Source organism: Euprymna scolopes, chromosome 33 (genome assembly GCF_053919585.1).
Source record: "Euprymna scolopes isolate OS-2025 chromosome 33, ASM5391958v1, whole genome shotgun sequence".
Classification (NCBI taxonomy): Eukaryota; Metazoa; Mollusca; class Cephalopoda; order Sepiida; family Sepiolidae; genus Euprymna; species Euprymna scolopes.
Genome location: NC_136514.1, coordinates 10,839,417 through 10,863,834, shown reverse-complemented (window position 1 = coordinate 10,863,834; position 24,418 = coordinate 10,839,417). Strand labels below are relative to the sequence as shown.

Here is a 24,418-nt window from a genome sequence, read left to right as displayed (position 1 = left end):
GGGCCCTATGTACTGTTCATAACTTCCTGTGCATATATATATATATATATATATATATATATGTATATATTAAAACATTTAACTCATGTCCAGGTAACCTACATCTAAATTTTCAAGTGTTTAGACCTAAAATTAGCGAAGGAGTTAAATCTGGGTGCCAAGAGATCAAAGTTAAAAAAATTTAACCTTTGACCTAGCAAACTATTCAGCCGATTTTGGGGCTAAACATTCGAAAGTTTACATAAAGGCTATTAAGACATGCAACAAGCTTTTTAATACGTTTTTGGGTGAAGATTTGGCTTGCAAGAGGTCTAGGTTGAAAGACTTCACCTTTGCATTTTCCCCCTTAAAAAAATCATTTATTACCGTTTCTCGCCTGTTTCGACAGCACTTAAGAGTATCTCGGCATCGTTCATCTCGCCTAGTGTACACTTTTCTTCTCCGACCTCACGCCGGCCACGGCCAGCCGTAAGCCGCATTTTTAATTTGCATATGCGCTTTTTTAGGAAGTATGCCCTAGAAGAAAAAAGGCAAAACGGAAAAATGCACCACGTGGTCGGCACAAGCAAAGTGCGACGTCGAAGAAAATGGGAGTGTAAAATGAGTCGGCTGTGGCCGGCATGCAGTCGGAGGAAGAAGAACAGTGTACATCGGGCGAGATGGCCAATGACGAGAGAATTTAAGTGGCTTCGAGACGGGAGAAAAACGGTTATAAAAACTTTTGTAAAAAACGAAAAAATGCCGACTCGGATTTTTATATATGTTCTTTTTTTGTTGTTTGTTTGTAACAGAAACGTTAAAGATGCACATGATCAGAAGCACATGTATTTATACCATAACTATTGACCCAGAGATGCTTCCGAGAAGTTTACTATATAGTCGGCTCCAGATAAAATTTAAACATATCCCTACCATATACCGACTCTTGCAAGTAACCAAACTCGATTTCATTAATCATCCTTTCATGAAGTTCATCACCTTTCAACTAATCATCATTCCATCTCATTAACTTTTGAGTGATATCAAACGTTGATTCATAAAACCCTCCCATCGTACAACACACACACAAAAATAAGACGCATTATGTAAAGAAGTATTTTTGTAATTACTTTAGCAACAGGCCCATATATTTTAATATATATATATATATATATATATATATATATATATACACACACTTCGTTTTATACAGACACCCAACTCTCTTTATTCCTTTTCGTCTAGCTGTCTGACCTAATTAAGGGCTACTTATTTCTGTGTTTAATGGCTGCTGATTAAACCACCTCAAACTTTCCTCCAGTAAATAAAATCACGCTATGCAAATTATAATTTTATAAAAAGAAAAATGAAAAAAGAAAAGAAAAATGCCGTATGAATTTCTTATTTTCTGTTAAAAGATTGGCCTTAAGTTATATAGGTAGCAGGGCGTTCATCTTATCTATCCTGGTACCCAGGGACAATTCTGTAATACACCCCCTGATCTCTTCTGATCCAAGAAGCTACAAAGTTATTCAGATTTCAGTGTCACGGAATCCAGAGTAATTGGAGAGATAAACAGTGTATTTCAACCTTTAGTAGAGATCGGGTGTCTTCTCGTTCACTCCTTGATACGAGGGTCGATGTGCCGAGCCTTCTGTTCCGCCGGTCGCTCGCTGAAAATTAACAGCTCATCAAGCCAAAGATGTCGTCAAGCAAGCGATGGAAACTGTTGCAATATTCTTGGGTTATAATGGGGTAGATATTTAATTGCTGTCCACCACAGTAATATTTGGCACAAGGACAGAAAGTGGAGATTTAAGCAGGCTCCCCTATAGGAGGGGCACTCTACCCTGCCTTGCTGCAGCCGAAGCCGTTAGGTGACACATCCCATCATGTATTATAATAGGATTGTAATGGGGTATGATCCCGCATAGTCGGAAGATTCTATATATAAATGATGCTGCTAGGAACTGACGAATCAAATTAATTCACGTTCTTCCACCAACCAATCAGAAACCAGGATTGCTCCATAAAAAATAATCCTTTTCATTAACAACTTCCCATATGTTTTATTCGTGTCACACGGGAAGAATCTTTTTCTCTGTAGCTTCCTACTCAAGAACTGTCTACTGAGACACAGTCACCCCCAGGACTTGTGTAGAACAACTAACCATCAGAAACTGTTCTGTCTGCTGAGAACAAGTCACCTGCAGGACTTGTATATAACATCTAACCAACGGAAATTGTTTTGAAACTAAACATGGCTTACAACTATAGAAAAAAAAGTCTTCGATATGTTTTTCTACATTAATTATTAAAATCCAGAAACAATCAGTTAGAAATCAAAACAACATTTAAAAGTTCTTTTTACAATATTTTGATAATTTCCTTTCAACGGTAAGTTACACGATATTTGTTTTCCCTTCAACTGACGGGTTGCAAATGGTACAGTTTGGGTAAGGGTGCCGAACTTGGCTTGATCGTTCTCGGGCGATTCCTGATTCGCTTTCTCAACTCAAACCGACTCTCCCCTACCCAACAATAACTTCCGGTAAAATTTGCTGGTACCACAATTTTTTATTTGCAGGAATGGCGTTGGGCCGAGGAACATAGGTACTCATTCAGCCAACCATCTTACTCCAATCACAACCGGGTCTTTTCTAATTGGTTTGTTGGCCAAAATATTCGTGCATAGTAATTAGAGATTTCCTCCCCAAAATTGTGTAATTCATATATATCATCGCAAGACGTCGAGGGTCAATACCTTGACCCTCTCGACAATATCCTTAGATGGAGATAAAACATGTTGTGTGTTCGCAATTTCGTAAACCCGTGATAAGCCAATTTATTTCGTCACCATTAAATTTTAACTGTTTCGCATTAGATATATTAAAACCGGTCAGGTATCCGACGACACCCGGGACAGCTTACATAACAAAAGTTTCAATTCAGTGACGATTCACTCTTTAATGACGCCATTTTCGGCCCCCATAGTGGGTTGCGCTACAAATATGGACGTATCTGTCGCCCGATGAAACAGTTTAGATTGAAACCGTAATTATATTGTAGCGACAAATGATAAATTATCTAAATTTAATAATTTTGCTCTATTGGGCTCTTTTTATTTGACAATATCAACAACCTCGTTAACTTCAATAGTTTTTACTCTTTGATATCTAGCCACATTCAAAACAACTTGATGACGCTGGATTTAAATAAAAATCATAGCTAAAACATTTACGCATACAGTCAATACTATTCGTATAAATTAAAAAAATATATAATAAATACCTATCTTTTAGAGCAAGATTATTTTTTGTTTTAGCTCATCGTTTTTCTTATCTTTCTTGTTTACATTTTTTTTCTATTTTGTTTTGTTATAGTATAGTGCGTCTATTAATAATAAATCATCGTCTCTGAAGAACAGCATATAAAAGCATATTTTCGTTAGTAGGTTGCGAAACGTGCGTAAGATGGAAAAAGGAAAAAGACAATTCTGAATTATGTTTTTTTTAGTTTAAAATCGTACTTTTTATGTTCTAAATATGATTCGAATTATTTTTTAATTATGTTTCAGGAAAATGGAGCTTACCTTGTTACCATCGAGAGTCCTGCCGAACATCAATATATTACAACTTGGCTGAAGCGACATCATCTTTACAGGTATTTCGAGTACCCTTGTAATCGACTTGGAGAATTGCCACATTTTAACAACATTGAACTGTATATAAAAAAACTATTAGGTGCCACTGTCATTTAAAGAGGACAGTAAATAATGTATTTTTAAGTTCTTATGATAATATATAATACTACTGTTTACTGTCTAATTCCTCTGAAGGAAAAAAAGGAAGTTAATTTATATTCATATCCTTCTCTCTGAGAGTAATCAAAACCGTATCTTTCTAGTGAAATTTTCTAAAAATTCTATTTGTTCAATGATCCATACACATATTATAAACGAGTCTTCTAATTGTAAGCCACTAGTGCAATGTGACTCCTTTTATGAGCGGTTTTACTATTAACAATAATATTTAAATATTATCTATCTATCTATCTATCTATCTATCTGTCTACACATATATATATACATATATATGTATATATATATATATATGTACTGTGTGCATGTGTGTATGTGCGTACCTATATGTGTATATATTTAAAACTGACGTGGCACCTTCTCATTGGCTATACCTCCTTCTCCTCCTCATCCCCCTCCTTCTCTTCCTTCCTTCCTTCCTTTTCCATTCCCCTTTTCCCCGTGCATGCTCATACTTTCACTACACCGATGAAGACTGAAGGATCGGTCAAAAATTATCTACTCGTAAAAAAAGTTTGTAAATTATTTTTCATAATATTATTTTGTATTCCTGCACGTCACCAATTGAAAACGAATAAAGAAAAGTTATAAGCTTTTATACTTTTCGTATTCTTTTTTATACATTTCCATTCATATATATACTAACATTTCAGCCTGGCGTTGCCCGGGTGTTTGGAGGTGTGTATAGATAAAAAAAAATGTGGTAGTAGGAAAGCAGGCTGGAACACGTACCGCGAAGGAGAAAAGAACGGGGGGAAAACGTGATGTCTTTGCTGTTACGACCACCGGCAAATCAGAAGTGACGTAGGTTTAAATTAAGGCTACATAATCGAAAAGAAGGGATGACTCGAAAATATCGGCGAAAAAAGCGACCCCTCCCTGTAGGAAAGTGGCCAGTTGAAGGTGAAGGGATTAATGTTTTTGGCCAATTTTTTGATATTTGTCGTTCGAAGGGTCGAGCTTCAAAACGATATGAATCTTGTGAAAATCCGTCGCAGAGTTATTTGGTAGGGAAATGTACAAAGACAGACACACAAACACTTTCACTTTTATGGATAGATAGATAGATAGATAGATAGATAGATAGACTTTTTTTTTCTAAACTATAGCAAACAAGCATACCCAGACAGTCACACAGACACTTTCACTTTTATAGATAGATAGATAGATAGATAGATAGATAGCCTTTTGATTTCCAGACTATATTACACAGGCATATATAAAAATAGTGTGTTCTCCTCAAGCCACTTGCTCATCATCTGAGTTGCGGACTATCTATTAATAAAAGTCAGCGTTTAATCTTTATATCTATAAAGGTAAAATTGTCTGTCCGTGTCTGTGTGTGTACATTTCCCTAATAAACTACTTAAATTTTCCGAGATTATACATAAGGTGTATTGAGATTAGGGAAAATCTTTTTATTCGGTTTTCGGCCAGAAATTTGACTGTCAAGTGGTCAAAATTCACCAATGTGAACTTTGAAAAATCTACCTTTGCCAATTTTGGGTCCAAACACTTAAAATTTTAGGTTACTTGGACATGGATAAAAATTGTTAATTACACTTGAGCCCAAAACAATAAATGTTAAGCGGTCAAAATAGGGGTCAATTCTTTTTTTAAATTACCCCTACGGTCTCTTTCAAATTACTCAGCCAATTTTTTGTATACACATTTGAAATGTAGCATAAAGTGTATTCATAGATGCAACAAGCTTGTTAATAAGTTTTTGGGCGAAAATATCGTTGCCAAGACGTAAAACTTGAAAGAGTTGACCTTTTCAGACTCTACCAAACTCCTCTTCCAATTTTGGGTCTAAACTCTTGAAATTTTAGATGTAGATTAACTGCACATGAGTCAAACTTTTAAATATATATATTCATGCACATAAAGTTATGAACACTATATATAGCCCGTCTTTAGAGAGTGCCCTATTCATAGGAGCCTCAATATTTTAAAATAACATATATAACTTTTCCTTTCAATTTGTGTATTGTAACCCATTTTCAGTCGTTAAACAAAGTTTTTACTTTTATAATAAAATCAATATATATCATGAAACTTAATACATACTCTTACATAATATAGGTTAAGCGAAAAGTGTTGAAGTTATAATTATTTGATTTAACTTTTAAGATCTAAGGGCGTGATATTATTAATAAAAATTGAGCTGAAATCCAAATCATATACATTTTTTTCTTGATACTAGTTTAATCCTAACATAAGTCTTTTTCCTGGAAATTTACTGTTTTAATCTATGCTGGTCCCTTGTCTAAAATGCATCTTGTTTATTACCTTATGCTTTCAGTTACACATTAAATCTGCTTCACGATTAGATTTATCTTTGATTTGATACATATCAATTATTGTTTATTTGAATTAATATTTTGGAATCGGCAATTCCATTTCAATCATTCTATTGTTGTGTTTTTTTTCGCTTGGTTTCCAAGTATCATCCCTTGGGTTCTATATCCTCCAAGACTGATGATCAGCTGCAAACGAAATGTCACTTGTATATCCTTGCATTAATTAACAACTCTTCAAGTTCTTAAACAAGAAAAATGGCTCTATAAATGGATAATTGGAGAGCGACCAACAACATCTTGCTAAATTATTATAATCATATCGTAAGAATGCGTAGATTCTATATTGATATTGTTACGTTGTGTGTATGCATATATTCCACAAGGACATACACGTTGAATAGTTGGGTTTATATTTTATCTGTATATTCATGTACATGTAAATGCGTTTATGTATATACGTCGTATCATTTAGTTGATTGTCTAGTGTGTATATTTTAACATTTATGCAACAGTTCTAACAGGAAACGATTGACGTCGACGTATCGAAACAGTTGTAGACAAACAATTCTTTTAACAAATGTAAATAACACAACACATACCTGAATAGAGATTACACGTTTTTACATTTTGGCTGTATGAAATGACGCCGCTCCCTGCGTCAGGAAGACCAACTCCCCTTTTTGAGACGTCCGTTCTCTCTGATGTCTGCTTAGAATCTCCCCAAATCTACATCTCATCACGTGTCTCATGACGTGTATCAGACCAACAGCTGATGTAACCCCAATCTAACACGTGTTTACATCTTGGCTGCCCGAGATGACGCCAACCCCTGCACCATGGAAAAACCAACTCCTCTCTTAAGTCGTCCGTCCTCTCTGATATCCAGCTAACGACTGACTAGAATCTCCCCAAATCTACATCTCATCACGTGTCTCATTACGTGTGTCATTACGTGTCTCAGACCAACATCTGATGTAATCCCACTCTACTTATTTGTTTATGCAAACAAAAAATCATGTTTACATCTATTTTCTATTTTCGCATTTCTTTTGCGATATTATTATATGGCAATCATTTTCCCCCAATTCAATTGTTTATTTTTCTAATCACAATAATTGATCCAGCGACCCGCCGTCGCTCGAATCAATCAATAATTATAATAATAATAATAATTATAATAATAATGTTTTGGCCCTTGGCCCTGCTTGCCACAGTTAAAATAGATGCTACGCTATGATCACAGCCCAAATGGTCACAACATTACAGTATCCCCTGCATTTTACTAGTCATGATTTTCGAGTACATACGGGAAGGACTACAGAAAGTTACCAATATCATAAATGGACATGATTTTTGTAAAACGAAATGGATTCGAAATTGGAACTGTGTTGTTAACCATTTGATCACCATCTTGCTAAATAATGCCATCAGATACACCCTGGGTCATCTTGACATTTTCAGAAATATGACCTGTTCAATATAAATCATTGTTGACAGTAATACGTAGGCCTAGTTTGCAAAAATACTACTTGGTATTAGTATTGTGGAAAGAGTATGTGGATGCTGGACTATTCTTCTCTGAATGTATGATGGTACTCTTGTATTTAGCATTTAGAAAGTATCTACCGTCTGAGGCTATTCTTTGCTTACATCAGAGCTAGATAGAGTCGAAGATTCAATTTTGCTGCTACATCTGGGGTGACGTTGATCAGTGGATGTTATCTCTTTTCTTCCTTATAGCTCCTTTATCACAAACGAAACATATTCTTCAGTCGGCCATTTAAATTCAATCAATGGCCATCTACATATACCACAATAGAATCGAACATTAAAATAAATGTACAGTTAAGATATGATAGATTTATTTACTTAAGTGACGGGCATAAAATACACTACACAACCACAATTTTACCCCCGCTCGTCTATGAACATCTCTACTTATCTTGATTTGCATCGTCGATTAGTGTTCACGTCTAATGAATATGTTTGAATGTGATATAAATTATTACGTTCCACAGTCTTTTGAGTTATTTTGGAGAGAGAGAGAGGGGGGAGAGATGAGGAGAATATGTTAAGAAGATAAAGCATAGAAACTTTATTACATTACCAAGTCAATAAGGGTCACAGAAAGAGGAATAAAGTAGAAACCTCTTTAGGACATGGCATCTCGAAACTAAATGCTTCTCGTCAGAAGAGGGGTAAAAGCCCACATTATACAAAAGTAAAGGTCATAAAGAAAACACCGATTTTGAAAACGTTCCGATTAGAAATGGAAAAATGTTTGGAGATTAGAATGGGTAAACTATTATTTTATAGGGGAGGACGATATGATGAGGATAGAAAAAGAGAAGTCAAAGAAAAAAAATAATAAAATGAAAAGAATATATGGAACAACAAATGAGGAAATTAAATATTAAGAAAGATTTTTACAAAAAAATTACAAAGATATCCTGCGAAATTTACAAACCTTTTAACAGCTTTTAAAAGCTCCAAAAAATAAAACCAATATACAACTATGTTAGTGTGTGTATGTGTGTGTATGTGTGTGAGTGGAAATAATACGCAAACAATTATTTCATAGACTTCATAGCAATTCTTATAGGAATCAAGTTTCAAATGAAAATGTAAGCATATATACCGTATATTTCAGCGTATAAGACAATCCTTAAAGTTAAAAAAATCATCATCAAAAAAAAAAATTCCATAAGATACCGGGTGTTGCAATCTCTATCCTAGGCTAAACAAACATGATTTCGTGATTTAACAGTCTTCTTATGTAATCGATATATGAGAAATTTGTTAAAAAATTCTCCAATTTTGTACCTCACCTTATCTGACAGTCGCCTTATACGGCGAAATATACGGTAGTTATTTTAAATAATCGTTCGTTCGTTGTTTAGTCCAATACCAATAGGCACAGGTGAAACGTGAACAAATTTCGATTGCCAGCGTGAAACATTTAAACAATAGTTTATTTAAATCGTCTTATGAAATGATAAAGATACATTCTGCATCTTGTAAATATCACTAAACGCGCGTCCATCTTATAGCAGTTATCATTAAATAGAAAGAAAAAATCCCCCAACAAACTCATATAAAAACGAAATCCTTCTAAGTCCTTAGAAAAACTTATACATATTTAAAAATAAATATTAAATCATCCTTCCTTTTACTATCAGTAATGGATGTAGTGTTGCATTCGGTTTCCATTTAGTTTCAATAGACCGTACGTATTAACAGTGGGAGTACGTGAATTTTTAATACTTGTCAACCAAGAAGCATATTGAAATCAATAAACAGCCTTATGCTAAAAAGGAGGCTGGATTCTGCATCGTCACAGAATTGCCGCATCGACAGACAGAATAAATTGAACGACTAGTTGAAAGAAGTCATCCTAGAACTCAGAAAACATCTCATACACGAGAGAATGATTGACTGACCCTGAACGATCAAGTCTGATGGTTGGAAAGACACCATACAACTTCCACAGGTTGGGACAAGTAACAAAAGTCAACTTTCGATGTTCTTTTTATTATTGAAGTTTCATCCTAAACAACACACAGGCCAACTTGTTCGTAAGAGGCTACAATTTGGGGCCAGATGTGCAGGAATTCTATTTATACAATTGGGAAGCAAGATGTCTGTTTATATTACACATGAATTTCTGTATTTCAGTACAGCCAGAAAAGCAGGCACCTGGGAGGGAATTCCAAAGTGAAACACTCCGAGATGAAAAGCTATTCGAGTAGAAGGCTTTACGTCATCTAAGGATGTTCACAGCGTAAATGTTGGAATTTTGTGCTTGACGGGTTTGTCTGGGATATTTTCGTCAAAGGGGTACTAGTACTCGGAGTTCGTTAGAACATTTGCCATTGAAATACTTTCAATGCCAGCACTAGGATGCCACGTCTCGGCGATGGGACAGAGGTTGGAGTTTAGTTGATAGTTCAGGACCTATTTGGTTGGCGACCCATTTCTGAATCCTGTAGGATATATACACACACCTAATATGTTTTCACTTTGTAATACAAATATAGATATACACACACCTAATATATTTTCACATTTTTAAAAATTCAATTTTAACCCAAACAAGGCACAGTGCCACTTTGAAGCAGGGGGCTACAATCAGGGACTTAATAAGCAGGGGCATTATGAAGGGAGATGAGTAGAAAGATGTTTGTTTACATTACACTTGAACTTCTGCATATCAGGACAGTTGGGAAAGCAGAATCCCGGAAGGGAGTTCCAAAGACCTGCAGTTCAGGGTTTCACTTTGTAATACAAATAAAGATATACACACATAACATGTGTTCCCTTTGTAATACCAATAAAGATATACAAACAGCTAATATATTTTCATTTTGCAATGCGAATAAAGATATACACACACCTAATATGTTTTCCCTTTGTGATCCAAATAAAGACATACACACACAATATGTTTTCACTTTGTAATAAAAATACGGTTATACACCCACCTAATATGTTTTCACTTTGTAATACAAATAAAGATATACAGACACTTAATATGTTTTCATTTTGTAAAAAAATACGGATATACACACACATAATATGTTTTCACTTTGTAATACAAATAAAGATATACACACACCTAATATATTTTCACTTTGTAATACAAATAAAGATATACACACACCTAATATGTTTTAACTTTGTAATACAAATATAGATATACACACACCTAATATGCTTTCACTTTGTAATAAAAATACGGATATACACACACACAATATGTTTTCACTTTGTGATACAAATAAAGATATACACACACTTAATATGTTTTCAGTTTGTTATACAAATAAAGATATACACACACCTAATATGTTTCACTTTGTAATACAAATAAAGATATACACACACTTAATATGTTTTCACTTTGTAATAAAAATACGGATATGCACACACCTAATATGTTTTCACTTTGTAATACAAATAAAGATATACACACACTTAATATGTTTTCACTTTGTAATAAAAATACGGATATACACACACCTAATATGTTTTCACTTTGTAATACAGATAAAGATATGCACACACTTAATATGTTTTCATTTTGTAAAAAGAATACGGATATACACACACCTAATATGTTTTCACTTTGTAATACAAATACAGATATACACACACCTAATATATTTTCACTTTGTAATACAAATAAAAATATACACACACCTTATATATTTTCACTTTGTAATACAAATAAGTATATACACACACCTAATATCTTTTCACTTTGTAATCAAAATACGGATATACACACACACAATATGTTTTCACTTTGTAATACAAATAAAGATATACACACCTAATATGTTGTCACTTTGTAATAAAAATAAAGATATATACACACTTATATATTTTCACTTTGTAATAAAAATACGGATATACACACACACAAAATGTTTTCACTTTGTAATAAAAATACGCATATACACACACCTAATATGCTTTCACTTTGTAATACAAATAAAGATATACAGACACTTAATATGTTTTCATTTTGTATAAAAAATACGAATATACACACACACAATATGTTTTCACTTTGTAATACAAATAAAGATATACATACACCTAATATGCATTCACTTTGTAATAAAAATACGCATATACACACAGCTAATATGCTTTCACTTTGTAATAGAAATAAAGATATACACACACTTAATATGTTTTCACTTTGTAATACAAATAAAGATATACAGACACTTAATATGTTTTTATTTTGTAAAAAAAAATACGGATATACACACACCTAATATGTTTTCACTTTGTTAAACAAATAAAGATATAAACACACCTAATATATTGTCACTTTGTAATACAAATATAGATATACACACACCTAATATGCTTTCACTTTGTAATAAAAATACGGATATGCACACACCTAATATGTTTTCACTTTGTAATACAAATAAAGATATACACACACTTAATATGTTTTCACTTTGTAATAGAAATAAGGATATACACACACCTAATATGTTTTCACTTTGTAATACAAATAAAGATATACACACACCTAATATATTTTCACTTTGTAATACAAATAAAGATATACACACACCTTATATATTTTCACTTTGTAATACAAATAAGTATATACACACACCTAATATGTTTTCACTTTGTAATAAAAATACGGATATACACCCACCTAATATGTTTTCACTTTGTGATACAAATAAAGATATACACACCTAATATGTTGTCACTGTAATAAAAATAAAGATATATACACACCTAATATGTTTTCACTTTGTAATAAAAATACGGATATACACACACACAATATGTTTTCACTTTGTAATAAAAATACGCATATACACACACCTAATTTGTTTTCACTTTCTAATACAAATAAAGATATACACACACTTAATATGTTTTCACTTTGTAATACAAATAAAGATATACAGACACTTAATATGTTTTCATTTTGTAAAAAAAATACGCATATACACACACCTAATATGTTTTCACTTTGGAATACAAATAAAGATATACACACACACCTAGTATGTTTTCACGTTGTAATAAAAATAAAGATATACACACACTTAATATGTTTTCACTTTGTAATACAAAGAAAGATATACACACAGCTAATATGTTTTCACTTTGTAATACAAATAAAGATATACACACACCTAATATATTTTCACTTTGTAATACCAATAAAGATATACAGACACCTAATATATTTGCACTTTGTAATAAAAATAAAGATATACACATACCTAATATGTTTTCACTTTGTAATAAAAATGAAGATATACACACCTAATATGTTTTCACTTTGTAATACAAATAAAGATATACACACACCTAATATGGTTTCACTTTGTAATACAAATACGGATATACACACACCTAATTTGTTTTCACTTTCTAATACAAATAAAGATATACACACACCTAATATGTTTTCTCTTTGAAATACAAATAAAGATATACACACACTTTATAGTTTTTCATCTTGTAATAGAAATACTGATATACACACATTTATATATGTTTTCACTTTGTAATAATAATAATAATGATATACACACACCTAATACGTTTTCACTTTTTTGTTAATTTAATTTTCACCCCAAACAAGGCACAGTGCCACTTTGATGCAGGGGGCTACTATCAGGGACTTAATTAGCAGGGGCTTTATGAATGGAGACTAGTAGAAAGATGTTTGTTTACATTACACTTGAACTTCTGCATATCAGGACATTTGAGAAAGCAGAATCCTGGAAGGGAGTTCCAAAGACCTGCAGTTCAGGGTTTCACTTTGTAATACAAAAAACGATATACACACACCTAATATGTTTTCACTTTGTAATACAAATAAAGATATACACACCCTTAATATGTTTTCACTTTGTAATAAAAATACGGATATACACACACCGAATATGTTTTCTCTTTGTAATACAAATAAAGATGTACTCACACCTAATATGTTTTCACTTTGTAATCCAAATTAAGATATACACACAAATTATATGTTTTCACTTTGTAATAAAAATACGGATATACACACACCTTATATGTTTCCCTTTGTAATACCAATAAAGATATACACACACCTAATATGTTTTCACTTTGTAATACAAATAAATATATACACACATAATATGTTTAAACTTTTTAATAAAAATAAAGATATACACACACCTAATATGTTTTCACTTTGTAATAAAAATCGTGATATACACACACCTAATATGTTTTCACTTTGTAATAAAAATACTGATATACACACACCTAATATATTTTCACTTTGCAATACAAATAAAGATATACACACACCTTATATTTTTTCACTTTGCAATACAAATAAAGATATAAACACACATAATATGTTTTGACTTTGTTATAAAAATAAAGATATACACACACCTAATATGTTTTCACTTTGTAATACAAATAAAGATATACACACACATAATATGTTTTCACTTTGTAATACAAATAAAGATATACACACACCTAATATATTTTCACTTTGTAATACAAATAAAGATATACACACACCTAATATGTTTTAACTTTGTAATACAAATATAGATATACACACACCTAATATGCTTTCACTTTGTAATAAAAATACGGATATACACACACACAATATGTTTTCACTTTGTGATACAAATAAAGATATACACACACTTAATATGTTTTCAGTTTGTTATACAAATAAAGATATACACACACCTAATATGTTTCACTTTGTAATACAAATAAAGATATACACACACTTAATATGTTTTCACTTTGTAATAAAAATACGGATATGCACACACCTAATATGCTTTCACTTTGTAATACAAATAAAGATATACACACACTTAATATGTTTTCACTTTGTAATAAAAATACGGATATACACACACCTAATATGTTTTCACTTTGTAATACAAATAAAGATATGCACACACTTAATATGTTTTCATTTTGTAAAAAGAATACGGATATACACACACCTAATATGTTTTCACTTTGTAATACAAATACAGATATACACACACCTAATATATTTTCACTTTGTAATACAAATAAAAATATACACACACCTTATATATTTTCACTTTGTAATACAAATAAGTATATACACACACCTAATATCTTTTCACTTTGTAATCAAAATACGGATATACACACACACAATATGTTTTCACTTTGTAATACAAATAAAGATATACACACCTAATATGTTGTCACTTTGTAATAAAAATAAAGATATATACACACTTATATATTTTCACTTTGTAATAAAAATACGGATATACACACACACAAAATGTTTTCACTTTGTAATAAAAATACGCATATACACACACCTAATATGCTTTCACTTTGTAATACAAATAAAGATATACAGACACTTAATATGTTTTCATTTTGTATAAAAAATACGAATATACACACACACAATATGTTTTCACTTTGTAATACAAATAAAGATATACATACACCTAATATGCATTCACTTTGTAATAAAAATACGCATATACACACAGCTAATATGCTTTCACTTTGTAATAGAAATAAAGATATGCACACACTTAATATGTTTTCACTTTGTAATACAATTAAAGATATACAGACACTTAATATGTTTTTATTTTGTAAAAAAAAATACGGATATACACACACCTAATATGTTTTCACTTTGGTAAACAAATAAAGATATAAACACACCTAATATATTGTCACTTTGTAATACAAATATAGATATACACACACCTAAAATGCTTTCACTTTGTAATAAAAATACGGATATGCACACACCTAATATGTTTTCACTTTGTAATACAAATAAAGATATACACACACTTAATATGTTTTCACTTTGTAATAGAAATAAGGATATACACACACCTAATATGTTTTCACTTTGTAATACAAATAAAGATATACACACACCTAATATATTTTCACTTTGTAATACAAATAAAGATATACACACACCTTATATATTTTCACTTTGTAATACAAATAAGTATATACACACACCTAATATGTTTTCACTTTGTAATAAAAATACGGATATACACCCACCTAATATGTTTTCACTTTTTAATACAAATAAAGATATACACACCAAATATGTTGTCACTGTAATAAAAATAAAGATATATACACACCTAATATGTTTTCACTTTGTAATAAAAATACGGATATACACACACACAATATGTTTTCACTTTGTAATAAAAATACGCATATACACACACCTAATTTGTTTTCACTTTCTAATACAAATAAAGATATACACACACTTAATATGTTTTCACTTTGTAATACAAATAAAGATATACAGACACTTAATATGTTTTCATTTTGTAAAAAAAATACGGATATACACACACCTAATATGTTTTCACTTTGGAATACAAATAAAGATATACACACACACCTAGTATGTTTTCACGTTGTAATAAAAATAAAGATATACACACACTTAATATGTTTTCACTTTGTAATACAAATAAAGATATACACACAGCTAATATGTTTTCACTTTGTAATACAAATAAAGATATACACACACCTAATATATTTTCACTTTGTAATACCAATAAAGATATACAGACACCTAATATATTTGCACTTTGTAATAAAAATAAAGATATACACATACCTAATATGTTTTCACTTTGTAATAAAAATGAAGATATACACACCTAATATGTTTTCACTTTGTAATACAAATAAAGATATACACACACCTAATATGGTTTCACTTTGTAATACAAATACGGATATACACACACCTAATTTGTTTTCACTTTCTAATACAAATAAAGATATACACACACCTAATATGTTTTCTCTTTGAAATACAAATAAAGATATACACACACTTTATAGTTTTTCATCTTGTAATAGAAATACTGATATACACACATTTATATATGTTTTCACTTTGTAATAATAATAATAATGATATACACACACCTAATACGTTTTCATTTTTTGTTAATTTAATTTTCACCCCAAACAAGGCACAGTGCCACTTTGATGCAGGGGGCTACTATCAGGGACTTAATTAGCAGGGGCTTTATGAATGGAGACTAGTAGAAAGATGTTTGTTTACATTACACTTGAACTTCTGCATATCAGGACATTTGAGAAAGCAGAATCCTGGAAGGGAGTTCCAAAGACCTGCAGTTCAGGGTTTCACTTTGTAATACAAAAAACGATATACACACACCTAATATGTTTTCACTTTGTAATACAAATAAAGATATACACACCCTTAATATGTTTTCACTTTGTAATAAAAATACGGATATACACACACCGAATATGTTTTCTCTTTGTAATACAAATAAAGATATACTCACACCTAATATGTTTTCACTTTGTAATCCAAATTAAGATATACACACAAATTATATGTTTTCACTTTGTAATAAAAATACGGATATACACACACCTTATATGTTTCCCTTTGTAATACCAATAAAGATATACACACACCTAATATGTTTTCACTTTGTAATACAAATAAATATATACACACATAATATGTTTAAACTTTTTAATAAAAATAAAGATATACACACACCTAATATGTTTTCACTTTGTAATAAAAATCGTGATATACACACACCTAATATGTTTTCACTTTGTAATAAAAATACTGATATACACACACCTAATATATTTTCACTTTGCAATACAAATAAAGATATACACACACCTTATATTTTTTCACTTTGCAATACAAATAAAGATATAAACACACATAATATGTTTTGACTTTGTTATAAAAATAAAGATATACACACACCTAATATGTTTTCACTTTGTAATACAAATAAAGATATACACACACATAATATGTTTTCACTTTGTAATACAAATAAAGATATACACACACCTAATATATTTTCACTTTGTAATACAAATAAAGATACACACACACCTAATATGTTTTAACTTTGTAATACAAATATAGATATACACACACCTAATATGCTTTCACTTTGTAATAAAAATACGGATATACACACACACAATATGTTTTCACTTTGTGATACAAATAAAGATATACACACACTTAATATGTTTTCAGTTTGTTATACAAATAAAGATATACACACACCTAATATGTTTCACTTTGTAATACAAATAAAGATATACACACACTTAATATGTTTTCACTTTGTAATAAAAATACGGATATGCACACACCTAATATGTTTTCACTTTGTAATACAAATAAAGATATACACACACTTAATATGTTTTCACTTTGTAATAAAAATACGGATATACACACACCTAATATGTTTTCACTTTGTAATACAAATAAAGATATGCACACACTTAATATGTTTTCATTTTGTAAAAAGAATACGGATATACACACACCTAATATGTTTTCACTTTGTAATACAAATACAGATATACACACACCTAATATATTTTCACTTTGTAATACAAATAAAAATATACACACACCTTATATATTTTCACTTTGTAATACAAATAAGTATATACACACACCTAATATCTTTTCACTTTGTAATCAAAATACGGATATACACACACACAATATGTTTTCACTTTGTAATACAAATAAAGATATACACACCTAATATGTTGTCACTTTGTAATAAAAATAAAGATATATACACACTTATATATTTTCACTTTGTAATAAAAATACGGATATACACACACACAAAATGTTTTCACTTTGTAATAAAAATACGCATATACACACACCTAATATGCTTTCACTTTGTAATACAAATAAAGATATACAGACACTTAATATGTTTTCATTTTGTATAAAAAATACGAATATACACACACACAATATGTTTTCACTTTGTAATACAAATAAAGATATACATACACCTAATATGCATTCACTTTGTAATAAAAATACGCATATACACACAGCTAATATGCTTTCACTTTGTAATAGAAATAAAGATATGCACACACTTAATATGTTTTCACTTTGTAATACAATTAAAGATATACAGACACTTAATATGTTTTTATTTTGTAAAAAAAAATACGGATATACACACACCTAATATGTTTTCACTTTGTTAAACAAATAAAGATATAAACACACCTAATATATTGTCACTTTGTAATACAAATATAGATATACACACACCTAAAATGCTTTCACTTTGTAATAAAAATACGGATATGCACACACCTAATATGTTTTCACTTTGTAATACAAATAAAGATATACACACACTTAATATGTTTTCACTTTGTAATAGAAATAAGGATATACACACACCTAATATGTTTTCACTTTGTAATACAAATAAAGATATACACACACCTAATATATTTTCACTTTGTAATACAAATAAAGATATACACACACCTTATATATTTTCACTTTGTAATACAAATAAGTATATACACACACCTAATATGTTTTCACTTTGTAATAAAAATACGGATATACACCCACCTAATATGTTTTCACTTTTTAATACAAATAAAGATATACACACCAAATATGTTGTCACTGTAATAAAAATAAAGATATATACACACCTAATATGTTTTCACTTTGTAATAAAAATACGGATATACACACACACAATATGTTTTCACTTTGTAATAAAAATACGCATATACACACACCTAATTTGTTTTCACTTTCTAATACAAATAAAGATATACACACACTTAATATGTTTTCACTTTGTAATACAAATAAAGATATACAGACACTTAATATGTTTTCATTTTGTAAAAAAAATACGGATATACACACACCTAATATGTTTTCACTTTGGAATACAAATAAAGATATACACACACACCTAGTATGTTTTCACGTTGTAATAAAAATAAAGATATACACACACTTAATATGTTTTCACTTTGTAATACAAATAAAGATATACACACAGCTAATATGTTTTCACTTTGTAATACAAATAAAGATATACACACACCTAATATATTTTCACTTTGTAATACCAATAAAGATATACAGACACCTAATATATTTGCACTTTGTAATAAAAATAAAGATATACACATACCTAATATGTTTTCACTTTGTAATAAAAATGAAGATATACACACCTAATATGTTTTCACTTTGTAATACAAATAAAGATATACACACACCTAATATGGTTTCACTTTGTAATACAAATACGGATATACACACACCTAATTTGTTTTCAATTTCTAATACAAATAAAGATATACACACACCTAATATGTTTTCTCTTTGAAATACAAATAAAGATATACACACACTTTATAGTTTTTCATCTTGTAATAGAAATACTGATATACACACATATATATATGTTTTCACTTTGTAATAATAATAATAATGATATACACACACCTAATACGTTTTCACTTTTTTGTTAATTTAATTTTCACCCCAAACAAGGCACAGTGCCACTTTGATGCAGGGGGCTACTATCAGGGACTTAATTAGCAGGGGCTTTATGAATGGAGACTAGTAGAAAGATGTTTGTTTACATTACACTTGAACTTCTGCATATCAGGACATTTGAGAAAGCAGAATCCTGGAAGGGAGTTCCAAAGACCTGCAGTTCAGGGTTTCACTTTGTAATACAAAAAACGATATACACACACCTAATATGTTTTCACTTTGTAATACAAATAAAGATATACACACCCTTAATATGTTTTCACTTTGTAATAAAAATACGGATATACACACACCGAATATGTTTTCTCTTTGTAATACAAATAAAGATATACTCACACCTAATATGTTTTCACTTTGTAATCCAAATTAAGATATACACACAAATTATATGTTTTCACTTTGTAATAAAAATACGGATATACACACACCTTATATGTTTCCCTTTGTAATACCAATAAAGATATACACACACCTAATATGTTTTCACTTTGTAATACAAATAAATATATACACACATAATATGTTTTCACTTTTTAATAAAAATAAAGATATACACACACCTAATATGTTTTCACTTTGTAATAAAAATCGTGATATACACACACCTAATATGTTTTCACTTTGTAATAAAAATACTGATATACACACACCTAATATATTTTCACTTTGCAATACAAATAAAGATATACACACACCTTATATTTTTTCACTTTGCAATACAAATAAAGATATAAACACACATAATATGTTTTGACTTTGTTATAAAAATAAAGATATACACACACCTAATATGTTTTCACTTTGTAATACAAATAAAGATATACACACACATAATATGTTTTCACTTTGTAATACAAATAAAGATATACACACACCTAATATATTTTCACTTTGTAATACAAATAAAGATATACACACACCTAATATGTTTTAACTTTGTAATACAAATATAGATATACACACACCTAATATGCTTTCACTTTGTAATAAAAATACGGATATACACACACACAATATGTTTTCACTTTGTGATACAAATAAAGATATACACACACTTAATATGTTTTCAGTTTGTTATACAAATAAAGATATACACACACCTAATATGTTTCACTTTGTAATACAAATAAAGATATACACACACTTAATATGTTTTCACTTTGTAATAAAAATACGGATATGCACACACCTAATATGTTTTCACTTTGTAATACAAATAAAGATATACACACACTTAATATGTTTTCACTTTGTAATAAAAATACGGATATACACACACCTAATATGTTTTCACTTTGTAATACAAATAAAGATATGCACACACTTAATATGTTTTCATTTTGTAAAAAGAATACGGATATACACACACCTAATATGTTTTCACTTTGTAATACAAATACAGATATACACACACCTAATATATTTTCACTTTGTAATACAAATAAAAATATACACACACCTTATATATTTTCACTTTGTAATACAAATAAGTATATACACACACCTAATATCTTTTCACTTTGTAATCAAAATACGGATATACACACACACAATATGTTTTCACTTTGTAATACAAATAAAGATATACACACCTAATATGTTGTCACTTTGTAATAAAAATAAAGATATATACACACTTATATATTTTCACTTTGTAATAAAAATACGGATATACACACACACAAAATGTTTTCACTTTGTAATAAAAATACGCATATACACACACCTAATATGCTTTCACTTTGTAATACAAATAAAGATATACAGACACTTAATATGTTTTCATTTTGTATAAAAAATACGAATATACACACACACAATATGTTTTCACTTTGTAATACAAATAAAGATATACATACACCTAATATGCATTCACTTTGTAATAAAAATACGCATATACACACAGCTAATATGCTTTCACTTTGTAATAGAAATAAAGATATGCACACACTTAATATGTTTTCACTTTGTAATACAATTAAAGATATACAGACACTTAATATGTTTTTATTTTGTAAAAAAAAATACGGATATACACACACCTAATATGTTTTCACTTTGTTAAACAAATAAAGATATAAACACACCTAATATATTGTCACTTTGTAATACAAATATAGATATACACACACCTAAAATGCTTTCACTTTGTAATAAAACTACGGATATGCACACACCTAATATGTTTTCACTTTGTAATACAAATAAAGATATACACACACTTAATATGTTTTCACTTTGTAATAGAAATAAGGATATACACACACCTAATATGTTTTCACTTTGTAATACAAATAAAGATATACACACACCTAATATATTTTCACTTTGTAATACAAATAAAGATATACACACACCTTATATATTTTCACTTTGTAATACAAATAAGTATATACACACACCTAATATGTTTTCACTTTGTAATAAAAATACGGATATACACCCACCTAATATGTTTTCACTTTTTAATACAAATAAAGATATACACACCAAATATGTTGTCACTGTAATAAAAATAAAGATATATACACACCTAATATGTTTTCACTTTGTAATAAAAATACGGATATACACACACACAATATGTTTTCACTTTGTAATAAAAATACGCATATACACACACCTAATTTGTTTTCACTTTCTAATACAAATAAAGATATACACACACTTAATATGTTTTCACTTTGTAATACAAATAAAGATATACAGACACTTAATATGTTTTCATTTTGTAAAAAAATACGGATATACACACACCTAATATGTTTTCACTTTGGAATACAAATAAAGATATACACACACACCTAGTATGTTTTCACGTTGTAATAAAAATAAAGATATACACACACTTAATATGTTTTCACTTTGTAATACAAATAAAGATATACACACAGCTAATATGTTTTCACTTTGTAATACAAATAAAGATATACACACACCTAATATATTTTCACTTTGTAATACCAATAAAGATATACAGACACCTAATATATTTGCACTTTGTAATAAAAATAAAGATATACACATACCTAATATGTTTTCACTTTGTAATAAAAATGAAGATATACACACCTAATATGTTTTCACTTTGTAATACAAATAAAGATATACACACACCTAATATGGTTTCACTTTGTAATACAAATACGGATATACACACACCTAATTTGTTTTCACTTTCTAATACAAATAAAGATATACACACACCTAATATGTTTTCTCTTTGAAATACAAATAAAGATATACACACACTTTATAGTTTTTCATCTTGTAATAGAAATACTGATATACACACATTTATATATGTTTTCACTTTGTAATAATAATAATAATGATATACACACATCTAATACGTTTTCACTTTTTTGTTAATTTAATTTTCACCCCAAACAAGGCACAGTGCCACTTTGATGCAGGGGGCTACTATCAGGGACTTAATTAGCAGGGGCTTTATGAATGGAGACTAGTAGAAAGATGTTTGTTTACATTACACTTGAACTTCTGCATATCAGGACATTTGAGAAAGCAGAATCCTGGAAGGGAGTTCCAAAGACCTGCAGTTCAGGGTTTCACTTTGTAATACAAAAAACGATATACACACACCTAATATGTTTTCACTTTGTAATACAAATAAAGATATACACACCCTTAATATGTTTTCACTTTGTAATAAAAATACGGATATACACACACCGAATATGTTTTCTCTTTGTAATACAAATAAAGATATACTCACACCTAATATGTTTTCACTTTGTAATCCAAATTAAGATATACACACAAATTATATGTTTTCACTTTGTAATAAAAATACGGATATACACACACCTTATATGTTTCCCTTTGTAATACCAATAAAGATATACACACACCTAATATGTTTTCACTTTGTAATACAAATAAATATATACACACATAATATGTTTTCACTTTTTAATAAAAATAAAGATATACACACACCTAATATGTTTTCACTTTGTAATAAAAATCGTGATATACACACACCTAATATGTTTTCACTTTGTAATAAAAATACTGATATACACACACCTAATATATTTTCACTTTGCAATACAAATAAAGATATACACACACCTTATATTTTTTCACTTTGCAATACAAATAAAGATATAAACACACATAATATGTTTTGACTTTGTTATAAAAATAAAGATATACACACACCTAATATGTTTTCACTTTGTAATACAAATAAAGATATACACACACATAATATGTTTTCACTTTGTAATACAAATAAAGATATACACACACCTAATATATTTTCACTTTGTAATACAAATAAAGATATACACACACCTAATATGTTTTAACTTTGTAATACAAATATAGATATACACACACCTAATATGC

The 24,418-nt window shown here is 29.5% G+C and overlaps 1 protein-coding gene across 2 annotated transcripts in view; it reads left to right on the top strand.

Moving 5' to 3' along the window:
- LOC145258140 (contactin-3-like) overlaps positions 1-24,418 on the top strand; it is a 527,582-nt gene that overhangs the window by 314,179 nt on the left and 188,985 nt on the right. For both annotated transcript variants that reach the window (XM_080115925.1, XM_080115924.1), the window contains exon 4: positions 3,557-3,642. In XM_080115925.1, the coding sequence (XP_079972051.1) occupies positions 3,557-3,642 (86 nt within the window). The remainder of the gene's footprint in view (positions 1-3,556; positions 3,643-24,418) is intronic.